This window comes from Schistocerca piceifrons, chromosome 7, assembly GCF_021461385.2.
Source record: "Schistocerca piceifrons isolate TAMUIC-IGC-003096 chromosome 7, iqSchPice1.1, whole genome shotgun sequence".
Lineage (NCBI taxonomy): Eukaryota > Metazoa > Arthropoda > Insecta > Orthoptera > Acrididae > Schistocerca > Schistocerca piceifrons.
Window position 1 is genome coordinate 187345021 of NC_060144.1, and position 27894 is coordinate 187372914.

At 37.6% G+C, this 27894-nt stretch overlaps 1 protein-coding gene across 1 annotated transcript in view; it reads right to left on the reverse strand.

Annotated features, from left to right (window-relative positions):
• The window catches only part of LOC124804710 (von Willebrand factor A domain-containing protein 8), a 256617-nt gene that overhangs the window by 73025 nt on the left and 155698 nt on the right, over positions 1-27894 (reverse strand). The window contains exons 19-23 of the mRNA XM_047264969.1: positions 27445-27596; positions 17878-18113; positions 11778-11980; positions 8219-8386; positions 7290-7429 (exon numbers count right to left, since the gene is read on the reverse strand). Coding sequence (XP_047120925.1) covers positions 7290-7429; positions 8219-8386; positions 11778-11980; positions 17878-18113; positions 27445-27596 — 899 coding nt within the window. The remainder of the gene's footprint in view (positions 1-7289; positions 7430-8218; positions 8387-11777; positions 11981-17877; positions 18114-27444; positions 27597-27894) is intronic.

The following is a 27894-nucleotide window of genomic DNA, read 5'->3' on the forward strand; positions in this document are numbered from 1 at the left end:
AGTTTGCAAAGAACAGTTGCAAATGTATGCTGTAGTATATTAAAGGTATAAGAGTTTATTTTAGTAGATATCGGTCTCTTCATTTTATGTCATGGCATGATATTGACCAGTTTCATTTATCATATTCATATGTAAAAATCCAGATAAATCATCATAGATTTATTTTTAAAGTAAAATTTGTGTGAATAATGATTAAGAGTGACATCCTGTTGCTTCCAAAACCAGACTTAGTAATTTTTATTTGCTTATTATATCTACAAGGTTTCAAAATAATTATTTCATTTTATAAAACTAATTTTCTTACATGTAAGTGATTGCAATAATTTTATGATATACTTAAAACAAAATTATTATTATTATTCGCTAACTCACAAAAATCATATTCATCTACTTTCATATTTAACTTGTACCTTTGATTTTCATTGTATTGAGAGTTTTGGCAGAAGATATTTGAATCATAGCTGTAGCATGACATGCAATGGAAAAAGTTGTGGTTGAGTATGCAGAATGCAAGGGCATGCAGTTATATAATTTCTGAAGTTATTGGACCATGAAGTTGAGAATATAGGGAAGTATTATTCAAAATTGAATGTTGAAGTTAATTAAAAAATAACCATCCACTTGTTGTTTGGAAAATCCAAAGATCTCAATCTCAGTTTACATTACAGATGTAGGGAAGAAATGAAATAAAATAAGACAAAAATTGCTTAAGATAACATGATAACTGGGTTATGATAACTGAGGTGGATGAAATTAGTTTTACTCCTTCATAGTCTCATCACCTTTAGATGCAGAGTCTGCTTACATGATAACTAATGTTTCATTGTAACTGTCACTTTCTTAATATTCTTCCTGACCCCTGATGCTCTCCATCAGTACACACATTGGCATTACAGGGAGAATTATAAGCAATGGCTGCTAAATCTTCTGTGGTGCTAACTCTTAGTGTAAACTGGAACTGACTCAGTGCTAACAGATGAAAACAACACATTCCTGTCACAATATACAAGGTGTTAAAAATAAAGTTTTCCATATTTCGAGAGGTGGTAGTAAGGACAAAAACCAGACAAAAAGTCCACTAAACATGGGCTTTAAAATGCATACCTTAAGAGCTATGAGCACTTGTTAATCAACAGTAACTGTTGTGGAACACATCTCTTTTACTACAAGCTCTTTGCTATTACAAATGACCTACAGAATGCAGTACACAAATGAGGATACACAGATACAGCATGCAATAAAGATCTGCTAGTGTGGTTACAGTTCTGGGTAAGTGCAGCGCATACATTTGAACTAATGGAACCAGTTTGTGTTTCAATATTTCTGTGAAAGGGCTGGTTTGGGAGGTCCAATACCTTGGCAAACTCATTCCGCTGATCTTAATCTCTTGGATTTTTGCTTGTAGGGACTCTTGAAATCTTTGATATATGTATTCCCCATTAATATTGTGAAAACACTACAAGAACACCTGTCAGTGCATCTGTGACCAACATGGATTTTTCAGAGAGAGTGTGATTCCCTAAGACACTGGACAGAAGCATGACGTACTACGAATGGACACTACATCGAACACTACTTTTATTGATGACTCACAACTATAGGATGTATGTGATACCTAGCAGATTACATTAGAAGTTCTGCTTTTTAAGAATAACAGAATAATGCTTTCTCATTTGTTTACTGCTTTCTGTAGGTCATTCATAATAACAAGAGTTGCAGTAGAAGAGATGTTTTTGACAGCAGTGAAGATAAACAAATACTCATAGAGGTGTGGACAAAATATGGAAACACTAAAAACATAACACATTACCATACCTAATACGGTGTAGGAGAACCGCCGTTGGTATACAAAAACTTTCTGGTCATCTTAGAAGGATAAATGCATGTCCCATATGGCTTTTAATGTAATCTTGTACCATTCTTCCAGCAAAATTGTGGCAAGTTCTGGTAACGATGATGGAGGTAGTTAGCGATCACGAATGCTTCTCTCCGTAGTAGACCAAAAAGACTCAATAATTTTGTGATATGGGGACTGTTGGCCAGGAGAGATACGACAATTCATCCCCATTGCTCACAAGGATATTCAGTTCTGTAGTGACTTTTTTGAGTTGACATCCTGTTATTTTTCGTCACAATTCTTTTCAATGATTATCCATCATGATCACTCAACACAGACTTTCATATACGTTGTGACTTACAGGATGATGTTTTTCTGCTTTCCCTGTATGCAGTACAAATCTTCAATATGGTGCCTCATGAAACACCAAACACTTTGGCTACCTTGGTTACAGAAGCATCCACCATATGAACGTCAACAATTTTCCCCTGTTTGAATTCATCTAGCTCAGACATAATCCACTCACAACTATACAGGATACTGTTCTCCTACTGACTGACACTTGCAAAGCATGAGGACATTTTACAGGTGCTGTTCTTGGTCAAACAAAACAGCACACCCTGCAGGCTTGGGAAGCACGTGCATTTATGTACAAGCATGCATTTCTTGCAGTGTTCCCATATTTTTGAGCGGCCCCTGAAGCTCTAAAAGTATGCATTTCAGAGCCGATGTTTATTGGACATTTCTTTCTTGTTTTGATCCATATTATTACCTCTCCAAATATGGAAAAGAGTTATGAAAACATCTTGTATACCTAGGGTATAAATAGCAATATTGCCACTCACCATGTAGCAGAGAAGCTGAGCCGCATATAGGCATAGCTTGTGGCCAGCTAAGCCTTCATCGAAACACACACACACACACACACACACACACACACACACACACATTCATCGAAAAAAACACACACACACACACACACACACACACACACACACACACACCTCGTACGCACTTGGCCACAGCCTCTGGCAGCTGAAGCTCACTTTTCAACAGTCTTTTTGTTGCGCCTAACCGTGACCCCCCCTCCCCCATGAACCATGGACCTTGCCGTTGGTGGGGAGGCTTGTGTGCCTCAGCGATAGAGATGGTCGTACCGTAGGTGCAACCACAACGGAGGGGTATCTGTTGAGAGGCCAGACAAACTTGTGGTTCCTGAATAAGGGCAGCAGCCTTTTCAGTAGTTGCAGGGGCAACAGTCTGGATGATTGACTGATCTGGCCTTGTAACACTAACCAAAACAGCCTTGCTGTGCTGGTACTGCGAACGGCTGAAAGCAAAGGGAAACTACAGCCGTAATTTTTCCCGAGGGCATGCAGCTTCACTGTATGGTTAAATGATGATGGTGTCCTCTTGGGTAAAATATTCCGGAGGTAAAATAGTTCCCATTCGGATCTCCGGGCGGGGACTACTCAAGAGGATGCTGTTATGAGGAGAAAGAAAACGCGTTCTATGGATCAGAGCGTGGAATGTCAGATCCCTTAATCAGGCAGGTAGGTTAGAAAATTTAAAAAGGGAAATGGATAGGTTAAATTTAGATGCAGTGGGAATTAGCGAAGTTCAGTGGCAGGAGGAACAAGACTTTTGGTCAGGTGAATACAGGGTTATAAATACAAAATCAAATAGAGGTAATGCAGGAGTAGGTTTAATAATGAATAAAAAAATAGACGTGCGGGTAAGCTACTACAAACAGCATAGTGAACGCATTATTGTGGCCAAGATAGACACGAAGCCCACGCCTACTACAGTAGTACAAGTTTATATGCCAACTAGCTCTGCAGATGATGAAGAAATTGATGAAATGTATGATGTGATAAAAGAAATTATTCAGATAGTGAAGGGAGACGAAAATTTAATAGTCATGGGTGACTGAAATTCGAGTGTAGGAAAAGGGAGAGAAGGAAACATAGTAGGTGAATATGGATTGGGGCTAAGAAATGAAAGAGGAAGCCGTCTGGTAGAATTTTGCACAGAGCACAACTTAATCATAGCTAACACTTGGTTCAAGAATCATAAAAGAAGGTTACATACATGGAAGAATCCCGGATATACTAAAATGTATCAGATAGATTATATAATGGTAAAACAGAGATTTAGGAACCAGGTTTTAAATTGTAAGACATTTCCAGGAGCAGATGTGGACTCTGACCACAATCTATTGGTTATGAACTGCAGATTAAAATTGAAGAAACTGCAAAAAGGTGGTAATTTAAGGAGATGGGACCTGGATAAACTGACTAAACCAGAGGTTGTACAGAGTTTTAGGGAGAGTATAAGGGAACAATTGACAGCAGTGGGGGAAAGAAGTACAGTAGAAGAAGAATGGGTAGCTCTGAGGGATGAAGTAGTGAAGGCAGCAGAGGATCAAGTAGGTAAAAAGACGAGGGCTAGTAGAAATCCTTGGGTAACAGAAGAAATATTGAATTTAACTGAAATGAAATGTCGTGTGACTAGGGCCTATGTCGGGTAGACCGTTTGCCTGGTGCAAGTCTTTCGATTTGACGCCACTTCGGCGACTTGCGCGTCGATGGGGATGAAATGATGATGATTAGGACAACACAACATCCAGTCCCTGAGCGGAGAAAATCTCCGACCCAGCCGGGAATCGAACCGGGGCCCTTAGGATTGACAGTCTGTCACGCTGACCACTCAGCTACCAGGGGCGGACAAGTTTAATTGATGGAAGGAGAAATTATAAAAATGCAGTAAATGAAGCAGGCAAAAAGGAATACAAACGTCTCAAAAATGAGATCGACAGGAAGTGCAAAATGGCTAAGCTGGGATGGCTAGAGGACAAATTTAAGGATGTCGAGGCTTATCTCACTAGGGGTAAGATAGATACTGCCTACAGGAAAATTAAAGAGACCTTTGGAGAAAACAGAACCACTTGTATGAATATCAAGAGCTCAGATGGAAACCCAGTTCTAGCCAAAGAAGGGAAAGCAGAAAGATGGGAGGAGTATACAGAGGGTCTATACAAGGGCGATGTACTTGAGGACAATATTACAGAAATGGAAGAGAATGTAGATGAAGATGAAATGGGAGATACGATACTGCGTGAAGAGTTTGACAGAGCACTGAAAGACCTGAGTCGAAACAAGGCCCCGGGAGTAGACAACATTCCATTAGAACTACTGACGGCCTTGGGAGAGCCAGTCCTGACAAAACTCTACCATCTGGTGAGGAAGATGTATGAGACAGGCGAAGTACCCTCAGACTTCAAGTAGAATATAATAATTCCAATCCCAAAGAAAGCAGGTGTTGACAGATGTGAAAATTACCGAACTATTAGTTTAATATGTCACAGCTGCAAAATACTAACACGAATTCTTTACAGACGAATGGAAAAACTGGTAGAAGCCAACATCGGGGAAGATCAGTTTGGATTCCGTAGAAATATTGGAACACGTGAGGCAATACTGACCTTACGACTTATTTTAGAAGAAAGATTAAGGAAAGGCAAATCCACGTTTCTAGCATTTGTAGACTTAGAGAAAGCTTTTCACAATGTTGACTGGAATACTCTCTTCCAAATTCTGAAGGTGGCAGGGGAAAAATACACGGAACGAAAGGCTATTTACAATTTGTACAGAAACCAGATGGCAGTTATAAGAGTCGAGGGACATGAAAGAGAAGCAGTGGTTGGGAAGGGGATGAGACAGGGTTGTAGCCTCTCCCCAATATTATTCAATATGTAGATTGAGCAAGCAGTAAAGGAAACAAAAGAAAAATTCAGAGTAGGTATTAAAATCCATGGAGAAGAAATAAAAACTTTGAGGTTCGCCGATGACATTGTAATTCTGTCAGAGACAGCAAAGGGCTTGGAAGAGCAGTTGAACGGAATGGACATTGTCTTGAAAGGAGGATATAAGATGAACATCAACAAAAGCAAAACGAGGATAATGGAATGTAGTTGAATTAAGTTGGGTGATACTGCGGGAATTAGATTAGGAAATGAGACACTTAAAGTAGTAAAGGAGTTTTGCTATTTGGGGAGCAAAATAACTGATGATTGTCGAAGTAGAGAAGATATAAAATGTAGACTGGCAATGGCAAGGAAAGCGTTTCTGAAGAAGAGAAATTTGTTAACATCGAGTACAGATTTAAGTGCCAGGAAGTCGTTTCTGAAAGTATTTGTATGGAGTGTAGCCATGTATGGAAGTGAAACATGGACGATAAATAGTTTGGACAGGAAGAGAATAGAAGCTTTCGAAATGTGGTGCTACAGAAGAATGCTGAAGATTAGATGGGTAGATCACATAACTAATGAGGAGGTATTGAATAGAATTGGGGAGAAGAGGAGTTTGTGGCACAACTTGAGGAGAAGAAGGGACTGGTTGGTAGGACATGTTCTGAGGCATGAAGGGATCACAAATTTAGCATTGGAGGGCAGCTTGGAGGGTAAAAATCGTAGAGGGAGACCAAGAGATGAATACACTAAGCAGATTCAGAAGGATGTAGGTTGCAGTAAGTACTGGGAGATGAAGAAACTTGCACAGGATAGGGTAGCATGGAGAGCTGCATCAAACCAGTCTCAGGACTGAAGACCACAACAACAACAACAACCTGTGACTCATCATCTCTGCTATATGGTGAGTAGCAACTATCCTTTTTACAATAGGGTATAAATAGAATATCTGGGCAGTAAATGCTTAAATAAGTATGGAATGTCTTCTTTAAATCATATCAAATCTATCAGCATGAGATATTGTTTTCAGTTTTCATTTAGCATATTTTCAGTTCATGCATTAAAAAAAGAAACAGAAAGTCACAGTCACAGCCACACTCACAAACACATACACTTGGAGTTTCATAAAAATTCATCAGATTTCACATGACTATAATATCTTGTGCTTTAATGTCTCAGCCAGCACAGTATATCCTCCTAAGAATTTAAATATGTAAAGCAACACAAATTACAGTGAAATAAGGAAAGGCAACCAGTTAATTATAAGAGTTGGTGTGTGGCACACAGGAGCACATAATACAAAACAGCTGACACTAGCTTTTGAGCTCTTGTTCTTTTCTAGTAGCAGTACCACAGTCACACATGCACACAACCATGCAGACACCTTATAGTACGTGCTTGCAGTCTCGCTGCTACTGCAAGCATGTTCATTTGTGTGTGTGTGTGTGTGTGTGTGTGTGTGTGTGTGTGTGTGTGCGCGCGTGTGTATGTGTGTTACTCCTACTAGAAAAAGTGCAAGAGCTTGAAAGCTAGTTTTAAGTGTTTTCAAGAGGTTGAAAGCTAGTGTTAACTGTTTTCTATTATGTGTATCTGTGAGCCATGCACTGGTTGCCTTTCCTGGATTTTACATTTGCCTTTCCCGGATTTTACATATTTTTCCATCCAGGAACTTTCATTACTGTTATAAATTACAGTGATGCATACCTGTCTTCACATTCTATAAGCCAATGGTTAGGTGAAGGTATATGTATAGAAATGACATTCATAGGAAATGTGATGTTGTATCTCATGAACGTCTGAAAATTCACAACCTCTGCTCTTTCTCCTCCTTCCTCATAGAACACCTGAAAGAAAGATTTGCATTTCAATGTCAGGAGATACAGAAAGCAGCATATGCTTAAAACAGTCACAAAGAAGTTTTGGAGATTTAGCTCTCAATTTAAGACCAATGATCAATGTTATGATAAATGATTTATAAATAAAGTGATTAAACATTGGCTCCCCATTGGGTAAAAACAAACTGCAAAGGTTTCATGTAACTAAAAGCATTTTTTCACTTTAATGGATAAGGGAACAGAACCCTTACTAGCTTAGAAGAGCTCTACTTCAATTACTGCCTGGCCACGTGTAGGATAAGATAAACAAGAAAATAGCTTATTCCTGTCATTAATGTAGCATCTGGATTCTCATGGTTGAGATTTTGAGGTTTTTCCTTGGAATCTGTGCTGTTGTTTTCAAAGAATAAATCTGTGTTATTCACCTATTCCTGTATTTATGTACAAATGTCTTAGTTTAAAGAGTGATGAAGGTTCTGTTAGTTTGGAATAATTATTAGCTACTGAAATTCAAAGTATTCATGACAGAAATGTTCTGTTTTAACTTAATTGCAAAAAGAATCATTTAAGTCTTCAGATTTTATCATCTGCACTGTAGCTTGTGGAAAATTTTAAGCAGAATTTTTCAGGTCTTTTACTAATTTCAGGTTAAAAGTTTTTGAAAGTGCTGTAATTCCTCTGGCATGTAATACACAGTTTACAATATGATAATAAAAAAATTAATTCTACAGAAAACTTGGTCAGGAGAATCTTCACACATTTATTAAAGCAAGAATTAGCACACCACTAAGAACTTACAGCAGTGTGCATGTCATGAAGCAGAGCTGGGAGCATCTTCCAATTGCCCACACTCGAAGATGCAAGACCAAAGAAGCCTCCAGCACCACCTCGGTCATCTGGGCTGCCGGAAAGTGTCACTTTGTGGATCTCACCCGCAGACCAGTCTACCAGCACTAAGCCATTTGACTGAAAACAGTACATTATTCTCACTATGGAATCAATTAAACTTTCCCACTATTAACATTTAACTATCACTATTATTTAATGCTGTTCTGAGTATTTCAAATACATATGATTTTAGTTAATGTACAGTCAATATGGCCACGTACATTAATACATTAGGTGCCATGTCACTCATTGGTGACTGACACTAAACTTCCCATTCAGGCTGCAGCATTTGTGAGTGACTGACAGTGTAAAATATGATACAATATTAAAAAATTACATTATCTGAATGACGTTTCAAGTAATTACTTAAAATTTCTGTAACATTTCCCTAATGTTGATTCCTGAAATGATAGTATTATTAATGTGCTTAAAAAACTGTTGTCCTTTGCAGGTATCACAAAATCTGGCAACCTCCTCAATCAATTTCTGGTCATTTCTCTATCAAATCATGCCGTGTTTTTTTTTCATAGCGTAGTTTACAATATGTTCGCACCTTAGAGACTTTCAATCATAGAAGTGTGCTTAGCATTGCTACATCACAACTCCAGCACACCTCTAAGCAACACGCACGGCATAACCTCCCAGTAAGGTCAGGGAAGATCACGTCTGGTCACATCAATGTGACCACCATCTATGTTCAGCATCAACAAGCAATAAACCTTCATGGGTGCAGGGGCAGCAGTACTAGCACTGGAGGGTATATACAGTGTGTCGGGGGGATGTGAAAAACAGTGCAGTCATTGTCATAATGCGGAAATGGGGTGATTTATCTGATGTCTAAAAGGGCTCGATCATTGGCTTTTGGGCCAATGGTGGAAGTCTTTCCAAAACAATTAAGTTTGTAAACTGTTTGCATAATTCTGTGGTTAAAGTATACCATGCACGGCAAACTGGTGCTATCCAAAGCCGGCACCAAGGCAACTGTGGTACACCATGGGTCATAGACAACAGGGGTGAACCCGCATGGTGGAAATGTGTATGGACAAATAGACGTGCAACTGTTGAGCAACAGACCATCCCGATGAACCAAGGGGCTATCAACAGTGCCTTCTTAATGACTGTTTAGCGAATGTTGCTGCATATGGCCTATGTAGCAGGTGCCTGGTTCTTGCACCAATGATGACTGCTGTTTATTAGTGATGAAGGCTGCAACTGGACATCAACTGAGAGGCAACAGGTGGCCTTTTCAGATGTTGGTGTGAAATGTCTGAAAACAAACCCCCTGCAACAACTGTCGGAAGGGCGATCTTGTCATTTTGAAAGGTACAATGGATCAACACAAGTCTGCATCTGTCCTTAGAGACCATGTCAACCCCTACATGCAGTCTGTTCTTTGCATCATGGCATCTACCAGGGGGACAATGCAATGTGTCACACAGCTCACAGTGTACGTACGTGATTCGAAGAGCACCAGAATGATATCATCACACTCCCTTGGCCACCGAATTCCCTGGATTTAAACCCAACTGAGAATTTGTGGGGCCACCTCGATCATGCCATGGAACCTCAACCGAGAAACCTAACACAGAAATCCTGTCAGTACCCTCCAGAACCTCACTGACTCTCTTTCTGCACATCTTGCAGTGGTTCACACTGCACAAGGTCGTTATTCAGGCTTTTAATAGATGGTCACATTGATGAGATTGGACAGTGTAATATCACTTTAGGGATCTTTCTATATAAACGTTCTTTGTCTTTCAAATTTACTGAATCTAGCTACATCATTTTGAGAAACAATACAAGCAAATAAAATAAAATACCAATAGTCTCCAATTGACAGCAGTGTAGGGTATTATGTAAAGTGTTTCAGTTCTGAGATATGTAGTTAGTTAGTTATATGTTCAACAGATAATTTGAACAATTCTTTTGTGATAATGATGCGGAATAAGTCAGTTTACATGATACGTATACATGTTTAGTGTTAACATTAATGAACACATTACTTTTTAGTCCTCCTCATGCCACTACAGGAGAAATGATTTTAGATGAGCTTTAAAACTTGATTTGCTATCTTTCCAACATTTATGACATTGAGCAAACAATCAAAAATTTTTACTGCTGCATATTGAATGCCTTTCTGAGCCACTGACAGCTTTAATAATGGGTAATGAAAGTTGTTTTCCCTCTAGTGTTGTAGGTATCGGTATCACTATTCTTCTCAAATTGTGATGAATTATTTATGATGAATTTCATTAGTGAAAATATTTATTGTGATGATGCTTTTAAAATGCCCGATTCCTTGGAGAGGCTATAAGACAACCATAAGTGAACATCACATTACTGCCCACTGCCTAATGACTCATATCCCTGTAATAGACCTAGATGCAAGACCTGTCCCATACATGCTCCCACCACCACTTATGCAAGTCCAGTCACAAGCATCATTTATCCTATCATAGGCAGGGCTACCTGTGGAATCAGACACGTGATCTACAAGCTAAGCTGCAACCACTGTGCTTTGTTTTACGTGGGCAATACAACCAACAAGCTGTCTGTTTGCATGAATGGACACCAACAAACTATGGCCAAGAAACAGTTGCGCCACTCACTCAGTTGCTGAGCATGTTGCCCATCACAACGTTCTTCATTTTAATTATTGCTTCACATCCTGAATTTCGCAGGTGGGAACTCTTGCTGGAATTTATCCTACTTTCCCGTAACCCTCCTGGCCTCAATCTTTGTTAGTCATTGTCTTTCACCTGCCTATCCCTTCCCAGTCCCACTCTACACCCTTCTATTCCACAAGCACATCTACAGCCTGTTTACTTTTCTTCTTTTCTGCCCCATCCCACCCTATGTCTAACCTTCTGAGTGCATCTGGCTTCCCTAACCCCTCTCCACCTTATCCCTATATGTTCCCACAAAATGGCACTTTACTGTCCACCACCCATACGCTGCTCCCCCCCCCCTGCCCCACCCCTCAGCCTCCTCCTTACCCGCATCAACCAGACTGCTTCTCCCATCATGTGCAGTTGCTCGCAGTTTGGCACTGGCAGCCAGAGACAGTGGTCACGTGTGTGTGAGCTGCATTTGTGGGAATGTGTGTGTGTGTGTGTGTGTGTGTGTGTGTGTGTGTGTGTGTGTGTGTGTGTGTGTGTGTCATCTATTACAGAAGAAGGCGTTCTGGCCAAAAGTTTATGTCTTTAGTAGTATTCATGTTGTGCCTGTCTGCGACTCAGCATCTACGCTATACGGTAGGTAGCAATCTATCCTTTTCAAAATATTGTCAGATTAAACAAAAGCACAGATAGGATACAAATATTCTTTAGAGAAGTGGATAATATAGGAACAGAATTTGTTGCTAGTAAGAATTAGGTGTGTAATAGAATCAATAGTTTCATCAATACTTCAATAATGCCACATGTACAAAAGATATAAATTACAGAAGTTGAGATTGAGGATGACTCACTGACTGCTCATGCACAAGGACATAGTTGCCTGTGGTGCACACGGGAGCAAGTGTATACTGTGGTCTTGCACCCCTCACTGGTGTGATGGTACCTTGCAAGGGTACTTCACTGATTGTGCTGCCTGTTGGCTGCATTGTCATCAGCCTCAGTGGATTCGACAGCAGAGCATGAATATGGTCATGCATCAAGTTGTCTCCAGAATCTGAAAATGTCATGATATACTTGTCACAAAAATGATGGAATATACTTAATTACTATTACAAAGAGGCACACATTCCAAAAAGGAAAATAAATACATCTGAAGCAATTTCAAAGTGTGAACTGTAACAACATTGTTAGCTAGATCTCTGGCTTTAATGTCCAGTGATCTACTTAAGCTCTCCATTAGCTGATGTTCCTACTGTCTTGATTATAAAACATCAGCTGTCAAAGTCAAAGATCAAATTACAGAGTCCAGTTACCAAGTGACTTTTCAGTAGTGAAGATAATGGAGTTCATATCACAATTTTGTGTATTCCAATACAGTTTCTCCTTTGTTTCCCTAAATCATTGAAACAAATGTCATAAATGTTCTTTATAAAATGTCACAGATGATCTTCTTCCTAAACATTGTTGATCTCATACTGCATTTAATTTTGTCAATGTTAGCAAGGCATTAAATCTCTAATGTCCCTTCTTCAGCTTACAACCTTTCATGGAAGCTCATTACAGCAAGAACTCACGGATTCCACAAAGTGAGGCACCTCAAAAGGATACTTCTAATATATCTCAAATGAGTAAATATATCAGGAGTTCGTTTACCCTAAGTTATAATGGAAAATGTGGCAAATTTTCTGATATATGCAAGTAATTTTTAAAATTTTAGCTGCAAAATTATGATTCCGAATCTTGCTGTAGCAATGTAACTTGTTACTGTGGTATTGCAAAGGGTCTGCAAAATGCATTTCGATGATGACAACATGTGTGGAACTTGATAAAATTGTAACAAGGTAATAACACCACAATTTTTGTCTGCGACCATGAGAAGAGCTTCCACACACATCTGTCGTACTGTTTCAAAAGTAAGCAAACACATGACTCAGGTACGCATCTCGAAATACTTACTCATTCTGGATATACAACAGTGTGTAAAACTTAAGGACAAAATAAGTTTTGTATGATGTGTCACTGCCAAGAAACACAGCATGATGGAATTTGGACTACTCATAGAAAGAAGTGCTATAGTATAATATGTAACGTAACTGAAAGAAAGATGCAACTGGTGCATGCAGAAGTGCTGCAGTGCATTTCCCTAATGCATCCCATATGTGCTCGATGGGATTTAAGTCAGGGGAATGGAAAGGCCAGGCCAATCCCTGAATATCCTCTTGTTCCAAGAGTTCCTCCACCTGTACTGTTTGATGTGATTGAGCACTGTCACCCTTAAAAAGGAACTCATGACTGAATGCATCCCTGAAAACATGCACATTGGCAAGGAGTACAGTGTCACAACAATGTTGACTGATGAGTGTACCATGTTCGACGAATTGGAAGTCAGTACACGCATGTCACATTATGGCTGCCCAAATAATAACACCTGTACCTACAAAATGATCATGTTACACTACATTTCTGGATGCATTACATGTGCCCACCTCTAACCATATTTAGTTACATCCAGTTAAGCATGATCATTTTGGTGGTCCATGTGTGATTGTGTGAGGAGGCATTACAATACATGTGGGTACTGACCTCCAAATCTTTGAACATGGCGCACTCATCAATCAACATTATTGTGACACTGTACTCCTTCCTCATGTGTGTCTTTTCAGGGATGCATTCAGCCCTGAATTCATTTTTTTGGTTGACAATGTGCAATCGCATCGAAGAGTGCAAGGGGAGGAGCTCTCGGAACAAGAGGATACTCGGCCTGCCAGTTCCCATGACTTAAACCCCATCAGTCACATGTGGGATGCAGTGGACAGAGATACGGCAGCACATCCACACACACCAATGACAATATAGTAATAGTCAACTGTGCTGGTGTAGGAATAGAATGCCTTACCTCTAAAACTCCTTAACGACACTGTGGCTAGCATGGGAGCATGTTGCAGCATGGACTGTCACCTGTGATGACCACACACCATATAAAGAATCATGTCCCACCTTTTGTAAAGTTCAAGGAACCATCAGGAATCATGGTGACTTCAGTATAATCATTGTCTTGTCTCATAACATATTTATTTCTATTACCTCCCGTGCTATACTGTAGCTGTGTTTTCTATACATGGTTGAAGTTTCATTGAGCTATGTTACTTGGTGAAAGTTTCTTTTGTCCTTATGTTTTGCACTACAGTGTATTCTGTGTGGCCTGTCTTGGTACATCAAAATGACATATTGCAACCCAAAGGTGTAACAGCTTTGACAGGGTGGGGTAATATAATTATACAAAATTATATTTTTTTTAGAACAAGATTTCTTCCTCTGGAAGTAACAAAGGATGAAAGGAAATTGCAATAATATTTGGTGACAAGTGCATTCATAAAAGAACCAACAAAAGAGTACAGGAGATACTGAAAACAAAAGTGTGGTAAGAACTAACAGAAGCTTCCGTCTGTTGAATGTAGCAAGTGAATAACCTATTCTTCCCTATGACAGCTTTCATGTCTATTTCTGTCCTTTACTTTCTTCATATACTGAACAAGTGGCCTTGCTACTTTCTGAGAACAAGAATATAAAGCAACAAAAATTTAGGGAGACTAAGTTAAAATAATTATTAGAAGGTAGTTAGATCAAAACTGAAACACAGGAATTGAGTACTGTGTATATGCTTCACAATTTTACTAGCATCCCACAGTCATTATGATTCAAAGATAGCAAATTCAGTTAAACATCACCAAAGCTTGATTTACACTATGAGAAGTGTATAAGATACATTGCATATGCCTTTATTTCTGCTCCCTGGAACTGACATGAATAGGTAACCTTGCTGTTATGGAAAAAACTCTTTGGAAAATAATCTAATTTTGGATATGCAGGTGATATAATACTAATGGCAGAAAGTGAAGAAGAGTTAAAGATCTTCTTACTGAAAGTGAAAGGAGAAAGTGCAAAGGCGCTCTAACAATAAATGTCAAGAAAATGAAAATGATGGCAGCTACACCTACCACTTGATTGCATATAGGAGGAGAAAGAATGGAGGTAGTTTCTACATTCAGTTGCCTCGGCTCTCTGATTTCTGTTGATGGTGACTGCAGCCGTAAAATCAAGAGACACTTGTTACTTTGCAGAAAGGCAATGTCTAACCTTGACAATGTTTTAAGGAGTAGAGATATAACTTTAAAAACAAAGATCCAAATAGTAAGGGCTACTATGTTTCCAGTTGTGATGTATAGATGTGAGGCCTGGCCCAAAAAAAGGCTGAACAGCATAAAATAGACACCTTTGAGTTTTGGTGTTGGAGGAAAGTTCTTAGAATTCTACAGATTGCAAAGCGAATGAATAGGTCAGTATTACACCATATTGCTGGTTGGAAGGTCTGAAACTGAAACAAACACTGACATACTTCAGACAGATTATGAGGAAACATGATTCAATGGAAGAGACATTAATGTTGGGGAATATCGAAGACACATGAAGAAGAGGGCAGCAAAGGATGAGATGAACCAATGGCAGCACAGAAGTAACAGATTCTGAACTGGAAAGTCAGTGAGAGAAAGTGCAGGACAGAAGAAACTAGTGTGTCTTAGTTCATGGGATCACAAAGAGTCAGAATTGGCTAAATGACTAAATGGATAGATAGATAGATAGATAGATAGATAGAGATAGAGAGAGTCAATGATGTGTGATGTGCTTCCACTTTCAAGGAATGAGACACATGACAGTTCTGCTGATTTCACAGAGTCAAGGAATGTTGTGAGGCAAAATCATTTTCCCTATCTAGTCATTCCAAAAACATGACAGTTTTTATCCTCTAGATTGTAGTAAAAGTGCTAGTTGGCCTTTGGAACTTCTCTGTCTTGATTCAGAAATAGAGAAAAAGTGTTTGTTTCTCATTTTTCTCAAGAAGATGACCTCGTATACTGCTCGACTTTCCCTGGTCTGATGCTAAAGTTGGGAATTCAGTACGAGGCACAAGACTGGATATTCTTCATCAATTATTCACAAAAAAAGTCTCAAAGCTGTCCAGACAATGGGAACAAATGTGCTTCCACACCTCTTGGATCTTCAGTAAATTTGAAAGAGACGTATGATCCTTTAAGATTTATTCTGGACAAGCTTAATTACAAAGAGGCTGTACCAAGAAGTCCAGCATCCTACGTGAATTGGACAGTCATACAAAAGACAAGCAGTGGACTTAAAAAATCTATTCAAGTGTAACATTAAAAAGGAAAATGTATTATTTGATTCTTTTGTGGACAAGTGAAATCTCCTGCCTCCACTTCACATAACATTTAGTATTATGAAATAATTTATTAAAGCTTTACCTGAAGACAGTGACAGTTTCAAGTATGTGACAAATAAGTTTCCACATCAATAAGAAACAATGCTGAAAGTAAGAGTTTTCATCAGCCCCGACATTTGGAAACTAATGAAAAATGGTTCAAATGGCTCTGAGCACTATGGGACTTAACATCTGAGATCATCAGTGCCCTAGAACTTAGAACTACTTAAACCTAACTAACCTAAGGACGTCATACACATCCATGCCCAAGGCAGGATTCGAACCTGCGACCGTAGCGGTCGCGAAGTTCCAGACTGAAGTGTCTAGAACCGCTCGGCCACACCGGCCGGAACAAACTAATGAAAGATAAAACATTTGAAAACAAATGAAAGGTATAAAAAGATCAGCTTGGATACGCTGTAAATAAGATGAAAATAATTTTTTGGGAAATAAGCACTGCCTGGGTTCCAATGACAGTTATTTTCCACAAAACCTATATGCTACAAGTAAGGAACAGGGAGAAAGGTTCCGTCAAGACATTAAAAAAATGGAATGAAGGTACCAGGGCCAATGGGATGTCATTGTGACAGCTGACTATTGCTGGTTGTTGCACAGGGAGAGTTCTCAGGCAGTGCACATAAGTTCAAAATGGAGCTTTGAGTGAAAAAAGAGATATTAAGATTTATGCTTTTGTATTAGCACTAAAGAACTCCATACTTGATTGTAGTGTTGGCACTGTCTTATTTTCCAATTTTTCCCCCCCTCCCCCACTAACGCTTTCATGGAAGTATGTGTTTCATATGAATTTTCAGCATCCTCATCATTACGTTGTGAAAAACCTTATGTGATAGAGGGAAAAACTACTATTGAACTTAACAAATAAAGAAAAACATGAGAATCACCAAAAATGATACAACACTGCAAAGTATAAATTTGTAGACCAGTGTAATGAGAAATTTTAATACGAATGTAGGGCAAACACCAAAGGAAATATACTTCAGTGGAAAAGTTTGGTTAAGACAGCAGACATCACACCACACAACCAGCCTGACTTGACAGACATAAAACAGGAGACTGCAGAGAAAAACAAATTTGTCTTTAACATAAGACTTCAGAATGTATGTATGCAGAAGGAAACCAACAGAAAATACTTAATAAAGACTGCATTATTTCAAGAAATTCATAATCGGTTGCTGTGCCAGGCACCCAGCATGGAATGGAACCATTTTTTAAACAGAAAATAGATTTTTCAAATATCAGATAGGACTAACAATATACTAGGGTATATTTTATCAAACAATATGCAAACTGTATAGGATGTGGCAATCTTAACGCACTCAGGAAGAAAATGAAGAGTAAAGCCAGACACAAAATTAGAAAGGAACACAACAAAAAGTCAGAGAAACAGATTCACTAAGCAAGAAGGTAAGAAATGTAGCTTAAGAATATGGTATATTTGAGAACACTGAGGTACACCAGGTGAAATAAAGCAGCAAAGTCAACTGCTTAGGAAATGAAGATCATACAGAAATATTTTTAATTTTAGAAACATTGTAGCAGAGACAAATGGAAAGGAACAGAAAAGGGAAAAATTACAAATTACTTTGATTTGTTTTTATCAAAATGCCTTTTTACCCTGCATGCTAGCCCTGAAGATGTAGTGCTGGTGTACTCACCTTTGGTAACTGTGAGCCCTGCTACAATGCTAGTTTCCTCCAAAGGTAAAGCCCAGTATGACTGCAACTCTGTGAAAACTGCACCACGTGCCTGCACAACATCCAAGGGATATGTGCGAGTGGCCACTCGGCTCGGACGTCCAGTCTTCACAAAATGCTCCTCAACAGATACTTGTCGACCAACAGAAGACAATAACCTCCACTCCCCAGTAAGTTGAGGTGCTGACATTGGGAATCTGCAACAATTCCCCATTGCTTCACATAACTAAGAAGCAAAGTAGTCTCACTACAACATGTAATTAATAAAAAACTGATGACATCTTCTATATAATTTTGAATTTACTCTCAATCTGAAAACTGAGACTTGTACCGATTACACTTATACATTTGTACTCTTTAGGTCACTGTGTAGTCCATCATATTACTTGCTGCTATACAGGCTCCACTGGATGTTCTTTCTATTATGTTCACAAAAGATGATACTTCCACAAGCTGATAAAAAAAAGTTAATTACATTCATGTGAAAACAATATTTAAGGCACTGACTCCATTTCTTCTATTTACCTGAAAATGATGTGCACAATTTACTTTCCCACACAATTTCTGTGTTATTTATGAAATCAAATATTTATTGTTAAATTACGAGCCTCATACAACCACAGAATGTAAGATAGGTGTCTTGTCCATTGTAAGACTATAGCTAAGCTAAAAAAATTAATCAGAAGTCATAATATTCATTACATTAAATTTGCAGATAGTTTGCATTAATGTTTGGCAGACATGACTGACTGCACTTTTGTCATGAAAGGGCATGGATTTACCTTTTTGCATTCAAATGTTCTTGTACTATTTTTCAAACTTTTTCATTGGAGCACGAAAGATTGCTACTCACCATATAAAGGTAATGTTGAGTCACAGAGGCAAAACAAAATGACTGCAATACATTTAAGCTTCCGGCGCTTAGGTGGCCAGAGACAGTGGTTATGTATGTATGAGTTGTGCTTGTGGAATGTGTGTGTGCTTTCTACTTTAGAAGAAGGCCTTGTTGCTGAAAGATAAAATGTATAGCAGTCTTTTTGTTGTACAGATCTGCTACTCAACATCATCTCTATTTTCTGAGTAGCAAACTACCCTTTTCACAACATTGCTGTTATTCCATCTTGGATTTTCCATTGTATAATTTTTTCAATGGAGTAGCAAATTTGCTTTAACCAAATTTCGCAAGATCTGGAGGAAATAATAGATGTTCCTACACATCCTACCTGGATTCCTACCAGCGTGTCTTATTAACGTGTGCATCATGAAATCTAAGGTTTTCATTTAGAAGCACAATGCTACAATAGAAGACATGTGGAGGAAAACTGGCTAACCCTCAAACGTAAAAACTTAGAGATAAGTGCTACCATCTGTTGCTGGTATAGGAATTATCAAAACTGACATTGGTGTCACCCCTAATTATCACATTAGGATGTAATACAATGCAGAGAATTTCTTGCATTTCACCAGATACGATTTCTGTAATGTCAAAAATGGGCTAACCTTCTGCTACACTCCAGCTTCCCTCCACAGGAAAGAAGCTGAATAGCTGAGTAACAGGATACCCAATACTGTGCTATATGATAAACAAACAACAAAAAACTAACTGTAATTTGAAAAGGTTTGGGGGCTAAGATAGATTACATTGGAATTAATAAAAGTTTAAACACGAAATATAATGCTTGTGTAATATATAATATTAATCACTTGATGAACCTATTTTAGCATGTTTGAAGTGTTCAGCTGGCACATTCAGTACTGAATACAAAAAATGAACACGGTGGATGTAGAAATGGGAAACTATGATGAAAGTGTGAAAAATCAATGGAAATAGTCAAAAGAGGAAGTGTAAACCACAGAACTGGCACAAAGAAGTTGAGAACAAGAAGCAAAACAGTGGTAAAGAATACAGTAATTATAAAGGTGTAGCGAAAAGGGTAAAATCACATGATACAGATTGAGCCTACACAAGAAAATGCTTTGAGGTTGTACCTGCAGGTACACAGGAGAAGTTGTTTTGTCATTTCAAAAATCTAAATAACAATGATGTTTCAAAATTCTTATATGTCTGGGTGTGTGAATATGTATCCTGTGAAGTGGAGGTAAACTGATGATCCAGAGAGGAGTGGGCGACAGACAGCCAACATCTACAAGGTTACTGTAGGCGAAGTAGATGTTCAGATTTGTAAGAAAGCTTGTCTAGTAATCTTCGGTATAAGCAGTGGACACCTATTCCATGTGAATCAACAAAAGAAAACATCTGGAACTCCTGAAGTTAGTTTCTGTGTTTCATTAGGCAAAAAACACCAGACACACACTCACATTGATAAATTTGTATGTAACTTGACATTAAAGGCTAAATATTTTATTTAAAGTGGATAAGTGGGGAGACGTAACAATTGCCCAAATAAATGCAACAAGGAGGACCAAAAATGTGCATGGACTCACGTATGAGTAAATAGTTTTCCTATGCAGTCAAGTCACTAATCCAGGAAAAAGAATCCCAATATCATGTATCTGTGTGCAGATCCAAACATTAGTAAAATGTACAATCTTTATCAAGATAAGTGCAAAGACAGCAACAACAGTTTTTCAATATTGGCTTTGTTATCACCTTAAGATGTGAATTTCATGTGGGAAAAATGGTCAGAAAAAGAAAGAACTAGAATCAAAACAGAACTTCCCGGTTAAACAGTCTACTACTGCCAACGAAAATCTGAAAATGGACTTATAATATTCAAAAACTATTAATTCTGTTATGGTCATTATTTTCATCAATAGGTGCATTGTTTTGCAACATCAGAATATGATAGTGGCCATTAGCTCAATCTAGTTGAGCCATACGTGATGTGCTACCTCTCATTTTCCCCTTTTACAGTACTTTTTACTACAGTTAAGTATTATTGTACTTCTTTATTAATTATTATTTTTCATGTTACATTCCAATATAAAGGATATGACAGTCAAACACAATAACTGGTCCTACTGCATGGATTTCCGTTCAGAACATAAGAATTCAATACATCGATGTTTTTCTTCCAGCCTCATTTATGCTACCCCATTTTTCTCCATTTATAAATACTGTGAGTTAGCCCATTTTTCCCCGCATGTCTTCAATGAGTGTCTTTTTCCTATCACTATGACTGTATAACTGTAATCACTGAATCAGTCAGTTTAAAGGGTAATGCCAATATCCCATACTGTCTATGGATTCCTTTCATCATATTCCATTAAGTGGAACATCAACCTCCTGGCAGATGGAAGTAATAAACGTTTTCCAACATAGAGAGTGGGGCTATATCTATTAAAGTGAATTTGTTTTTGTTTTACTTATGAAGAGATGAGCCCTTATATCATTCACAACCACTATTTTACTATCTTTCTCTAAAAAACGGCAAAAAATGAACTAATTGAAAACCTTATCTCTCATGCCAGTTACTAGAGTCTAAACTCAATGTGATGTGTATCACATACCTATGCAACATTTCTTGCACTGATAATATTGTCATTAAATACATGAAATGTTATTTCAGTTGCGATTATGGACTGCCATCAGCTGTATAATGGAATGACGACAATGAAAATTTGTACTGGGCCAGGACTGAACCTGGATTTCCTGCTTATCACGAGCGGTCATGTTACCGATTGGCTACCCGTGCACAACTCATGGCCAGACCCACACTTCCATGCATTGTCAACCATATGGCAACATCCTGGACTCGTACAACCATTATGTATATTATGTATGTATGCATGCCCCAAGGAACTTTACATCGTAATTCGGAATAACACACGCACTGCATCGTTATCTGCTGACACTGGGTAAACAACTTTCAAGTAAAATGTCTCCCCTGTGTGGGAATATACATAATGGATGTACAAGTACAGGATGTTGACACATGGTTGACGACTTATGAAAGTTTAGGTCTAGACACGAGTTGTGCTCTGGTAACTAAATGGTAAGGTGAACGCTTGCGATAAGCGAGAAATCCGAATTCAAGTCCCAGTCTAGCACAAATTTTCATTGTCGTCATTCCATTATACCAGATGTACCGGTATGAAATGAGCGTTTATTTCTGAAAATGAAACACTAATTTTGAATTGAAAAGTAAAAACATTTTATTCAAAGTACTGACCATTGCTTTCTATACATTTTGACCACCTTTCTGGCAATTTGTGGACACCACGCCAATAGAAATGTTCGTCTTTTGAAACAAACCAATTAGACACCCAATTTTCGACTTCTTCGTAGGAATCGAAGTGTTCCTCAGCCAACGCGTGTCACATTGATGAAAACAAATGGAAGTCGGAAGGGGCCAAGTCGGGTGAATACGGTGGGTGTGGTAGCAGCTCCCAGCCAAGTGTTTTGATTGTATCCTGAACCAGTTTTGCTTTGTGTGCAGGTGCATTGTTGTGTAAAAAAATTACTTTGCCATGTCTTCTGGTCCATTCTGGTCTTTTTTCGATCAATGCATAGTTCAAATTGATCATTTGTTGTCTGTAGCGATTAGTATTCACAGTTTCACTAGGTTTTAGAAGCTCATGATACACCATACTTTTCTGATCCCACCAAACACAGACCATTGTCTTCTTGCTGAATTGATCTGGTTTTGCAGTCAATGTTGATGATTGTCCCGGATTAACCCATGATTTTTCCCATTTAGGATTCTTAAAATAAATCCATCTTTCATCGCCAGTAACAATTCCTTGCAAAATTGATTTTCTTTCATGTCTTTGAAGCAAAATTTGACAAATGGTTTTTCAGTTTTCACTCTGTCTTTCATTCAATTCATGTGGCACCCATTTTCCCCACTTTTGGATCTTTCCCATAGCTTTGAAACAGTCAGAAATTGTTTGTTGTGCAACATTTAGCATTTCTGCCATTTGCTTCTGACTCAAAGTATCATCTTCATCCAATATTGCTTGCAATTCAGCGTCTTCGAACTTTTTTGGTGGTCTTCCACATTCTTCATTTATTACATCAAAATCATTATTTCTGAACCGTTGAAAGTGTCTTTTGCATGTTGCTTCTGATAGAGTATGATCACCATATGCCTCGACAAGCATTCGATGTGACTCTGCAGCACTTTTTTTCAAATGAAAACAAAAAATTAATGATTTCCGCATATCATCACTTTCTGGTACAAAATCCGACATTGTTAACACGATGAAAACATATGATGTTGTTTGTTCCATGACTTGACGTATACTGAATATCTTTGACAGATGTCACACCAACAAAAAAAAAAAAAATTAATTAAGGCTCGTTCACAACAAATGTTCCCTATTGACACATTTTGTATCTTAACGCTCATTTCATACCGGTACACCTGGTACAGCTGGTGGTAGTCCATATTCATAACTGTGAATACATTTCATGTAATTCACGATGGCTGTAGTCATCACAGTGCCTGTCCCTTCTGACATGCATGCCTGTCCAAAGGAACTTTACACCATAATTCGGAATAACACAGGCACTGCAATATTGCATAATATTATCATTATTCCTACCACACAATAATGTGACAAAAAAACATTGTCAGTTATGCTGTTAGTTTATTGATCAATAAGATAGCATTCTGCAAGAATTTGAAATAGGAGACACCATTCTGACATCTGGTCATATGTTTACAGTTTATCAATGCTTGTAATCGCAGCATAATTTTGGCCAAAATGGTGTTTCAGCACCTCAACGGAAGTTTTTTGAACTTACTAGAACAAGTCGCCACCAGAGATTTAAAATAGTATACATGTATTAAATTTTAAAGTAACTATAATTTACACCAGTGAATGTGGTAATGGGTGACCAACGTGATGCGATGAACAGGAGCATGGGCAAGGTACTGTGTAACTAGAAAAACATGTTAATGTATGGAATATCTCAATGAGAAAATTTAAGTTTTCAGAAATTTCATTTCTAGATACACAAGCCTACACCCAAAACTTCAGCTCACTGAGCATCTATAATGCAACTGTTGAATGCTGCAGCGGCCATCATTTGAAAACATGATGCCACACTCAAGAAGACTACTGCCTAGTGCTGGCCGATATGTATCACGCACAGCTAGGGAGCAAAGCGACACTGCTATAGAGACAGACGATAGCACCTGTTTTTCATATTAAATCTTGTGGTTCTATTGCTCTGATTATAAGAAATTAGGCTTTAAAAACCTGAATTTCACAACAGTATTTTGTAAAAAATGATTTCTCATTATACTTTTTATCACAAGTTTTCAAAAACCACAAGGGGTTGAAGAGGTATGTTCCAGCACTTAAAATTTTAGAAATTAGACCCTTTATAATGAGAACAATGTAGTCTTCTACAGGATGTGTCAGAAGTAATGGTCAATATTCAAGGATATGAACCCATGATCATTCAAAACAAAAAAGTCAAGTACACATGGGCTCTAAAACACATATCTTAAGAGCTACGAGCAATTCTTGATATTTGATACTGTGAAACATATCTCTTCTACTGCAAGCTCTTTGCTTTCCATATTTTGCAAAGTGGTGGTATGGACCAAAACAAGAAAAAAATGTCCAGTAAACATGTACTCTATAATGCATACCTTAAAAGGTATGAGCACTTGTTCATTAAAAGAGTTGTGTTCCAAAGTAGTGAAGATGAGCAAATGCTCATACCTCTAACTGTATACATTTTACAGCACATGTATACTGTTCATTTTTTTCTTGTTTTGGTCCGTAGTACCACTTTCCAAAATAAGGAAAGCAAATAGCTTGCATTAGAAGAGATTTGTTTCACAGTATCAAAGATCAAGAATTGCTCATAGAATTTTAGAGCCCATGTTTACTTGAACTTTTTGTTTGAATGATTATTCCTGTCATATCCCTGAATATTGACTATCACTTCTGAAACACAGTGTATATTTTTCAAGTGCAGCAGACTTTAGCACAAAGTATTTGCAGAAGCAAAACAGGAGGAAGGAAAAGCCTACATGTGCTTTTGCACGTGGCTTGTTTATTTCTTCTGGAGCCACTCTGGAAATGAAATACTGTTGTCAATTGATCATTTAGCTGGCATGTAATGACAGGATAGTAGTAGTAGTATGGTATTTTGCCTTATGGCAGGTCTTGTCATGGGTTAAACCTCTTCCACTTTTGTCTGCCCATGACAGAAAAAAGTTAAAACTATGGTCACCCCTAAACCTAAGGAACTTCACTGAGAGAATAAATACGCTACACAAAAATCACTTACTATCTAGTGCTGTAACTGAAAAAACTAGCCATATTGCATAGAGGATGCATTATATTCAGCTGCAGAAATCCCCTCTGAATCGCAAAGCTTTGTAGCACTTGATATTTAGAGGTAGTCAGGAGTAAAATCAGTTGTTTTTTACGAATATCAATTATGAACGCTTTGAAGCTCGACACATCTCATTTGTTCTGGTTAGAGCAAATGTAACTTTTTTCTTCATGGCAGAGTTTAAAAACATCTACTGTTCATGTACTGGTATCAATAGATGAAAGATATTTCCTTAAAATTTATCATACATTCTATGTCGTGTCTAGTTACTGAATGATAAGCTGCATTTAATCACATGTAAATGTGGAAGACTGTAGAAAGTAAATGACTGTCTGAAAATAAAAACTATACATCCAGTTGAACATCAAGTTCCAAATTTCATTTTCCATTTCAAATCTAAATTCAAAATTTTATTGTTTTATTATCTAATTTCTAAACAAGCCATTCAGATCAAACAATGGATATGGCTAGCCATCAATATATCCAAAATTTATATTCTGTGACATATTGTGCAATGATTCTAATTTTTTCTTCCTTGAATAGCATTTTTTGACATTTCAAGAAGACATCAGTTCACTGTAACCATACGCTTTGCAGCTATCAACGTTTGTTTTATTTCGTTAAAGAAAATGACCCGCTTTACTTTTCTTATAAAAAGCATATTTTGAATCAGTTCACTTTATTTTGCACAATGTCAATTTCTTTGTTATGATTTAGCTTACTAGGCAGATAAGAACTGTGTACTTGACATAAATTCAAACTCATTTTTTCTGGGAATGCTTAACAAAATAAGCCACTCGAGAAGAGTTACAAATCCTCCTCATAACACATATTTGCATTTGCTTATTTCCAAGTATTAGTTTGCCAGGTTAGCCAAGATCAGTACATACACCACTATGACAGAACGTTTCAATTCAGAGGTGGTAATATAATGATGAGAAATGGAATGGAATATAACCAAGTTAAAGTTGTACTATGCTATAAATAAATTTTTTTATGAATTACTGAGCAGCACTGTGTATGCTTGTGGTTTTGCTCATCAATAAATTAACTTGTGATATGAGTCAAAAATATACTTACAAATAGGAAAATCTGGATGGTATGTTTTTGGGTTTTCAGTTAACTGACAATTCTAATTTGCATACAAATATTTCAGATACTAATCTAGGCATTTTCTTAAGGTATCCTGAACAGTGATTTTATTTGTGCACACTGCATGGACTCCAACTAACATGGTTCAAATCCAGATAGGGGACAGACCAAAATCACTGCTTGGAGAATCTGAAGATAATTAGGTCAGCAGGCAAAATTTTTCTTTTAACTCAGTTGGAAACCCTACCAATCTTACTGAAAAATCTTGTAAATAACAAAACTTATTCTTTGGAGTGAGTATTTTGTGTTTTGTCATCCTTCAAATCCGTGTAGCACCACACACCAGAAACACGAATGGAACATACACTTAGTTATATGTGGGTTGTTAGATCTTTGGGATCTGTAAGAAAATAATACCCAAAATTAAAATAATTAAATAAAGATATAAAAGGCTTACATTTTACAGGCAGCAGACAAATACATACTAAAAGTCAGGAAAATGTTAACTTTGAAAACTAGCAAAAGGAAAACAGACACTATCTGAAAACCAGAGGAGACGAACGGCAGAAAGACAGCTGAAATTTCATATATATGGCAAATAACTAGAGGAATAAATGAGAACAATTGGCAGTGACAGAATTACAGGGAAGAAGAAGCAAATACTGGACAAGACGCCAAAAAAATATAGGATACTACGAGGTATCACAAATTTATATGAGAGAAATGGAGAATTGAGAACATGTCCATGCCATTACCAATGGCATCCACAAACAGGGCAAAGGTGGGTGTTATGTGCTATAAGAGACATACTTTTGTAAAATCAGTTTCCCCACAATATTTATAAGTAAGTTACTGGGTACTGAATGGAAGACTTTTCTATTATTGTTATTACATCAAACTGGTTTATGACTATGAGCTAAAAGAGAAATAAAAAGTAAAAAATGATTTAAGGAAAAGTGAGTTTATGAAATTTTATTGACACATTTCACATAATACTGGATACAAAGAGAAATATTACACAGAAAAACTGTTGCAACAAAAGCAAATATTTTATCAACACTTAGTAGGTGGTAGGAAATATGAGAATGGGCAACGGATTTTCAAACTCTCTTGTGAAGTACACACACTTTCTCTCAGTTTGTTTGATGCAGCCACCTTCTGAGTGAATTGCTTACTCTCTTGCTAGACGGATGTCTGATGGGCTGGCACCCATGGGAATTCCATGCTTCTGTAGTATCTGTATGACAGTCTCCTGTGCCTCTGGACTGTAGCTGTCAAAGTCGAAGACGTTGCGAACTACACTTACCAAGCCCTCGTGTGGGAAAACCTGCACAGAAATAAAATTTCAGTTGAATACTAAATTACTTCCTTTGATGACCTTACTACATTTTAAATTGTGCAACTAATATTTCACAACACATTCATATTTTAGTGGCAATTCAGCTAACAATGTACTGAACAACAAAAATATATGCAAATGATGCAGTTTTTGTTTTTTTGTGATTGAGCTGAACTATCCTGTACACTCTCAAATTATTAATTTACAACCGTGATCACACAATGGACAAAATTAAAATAAGTGAGATATATTTCATTATTTTACAGTATTACAGAATGCACCCTCA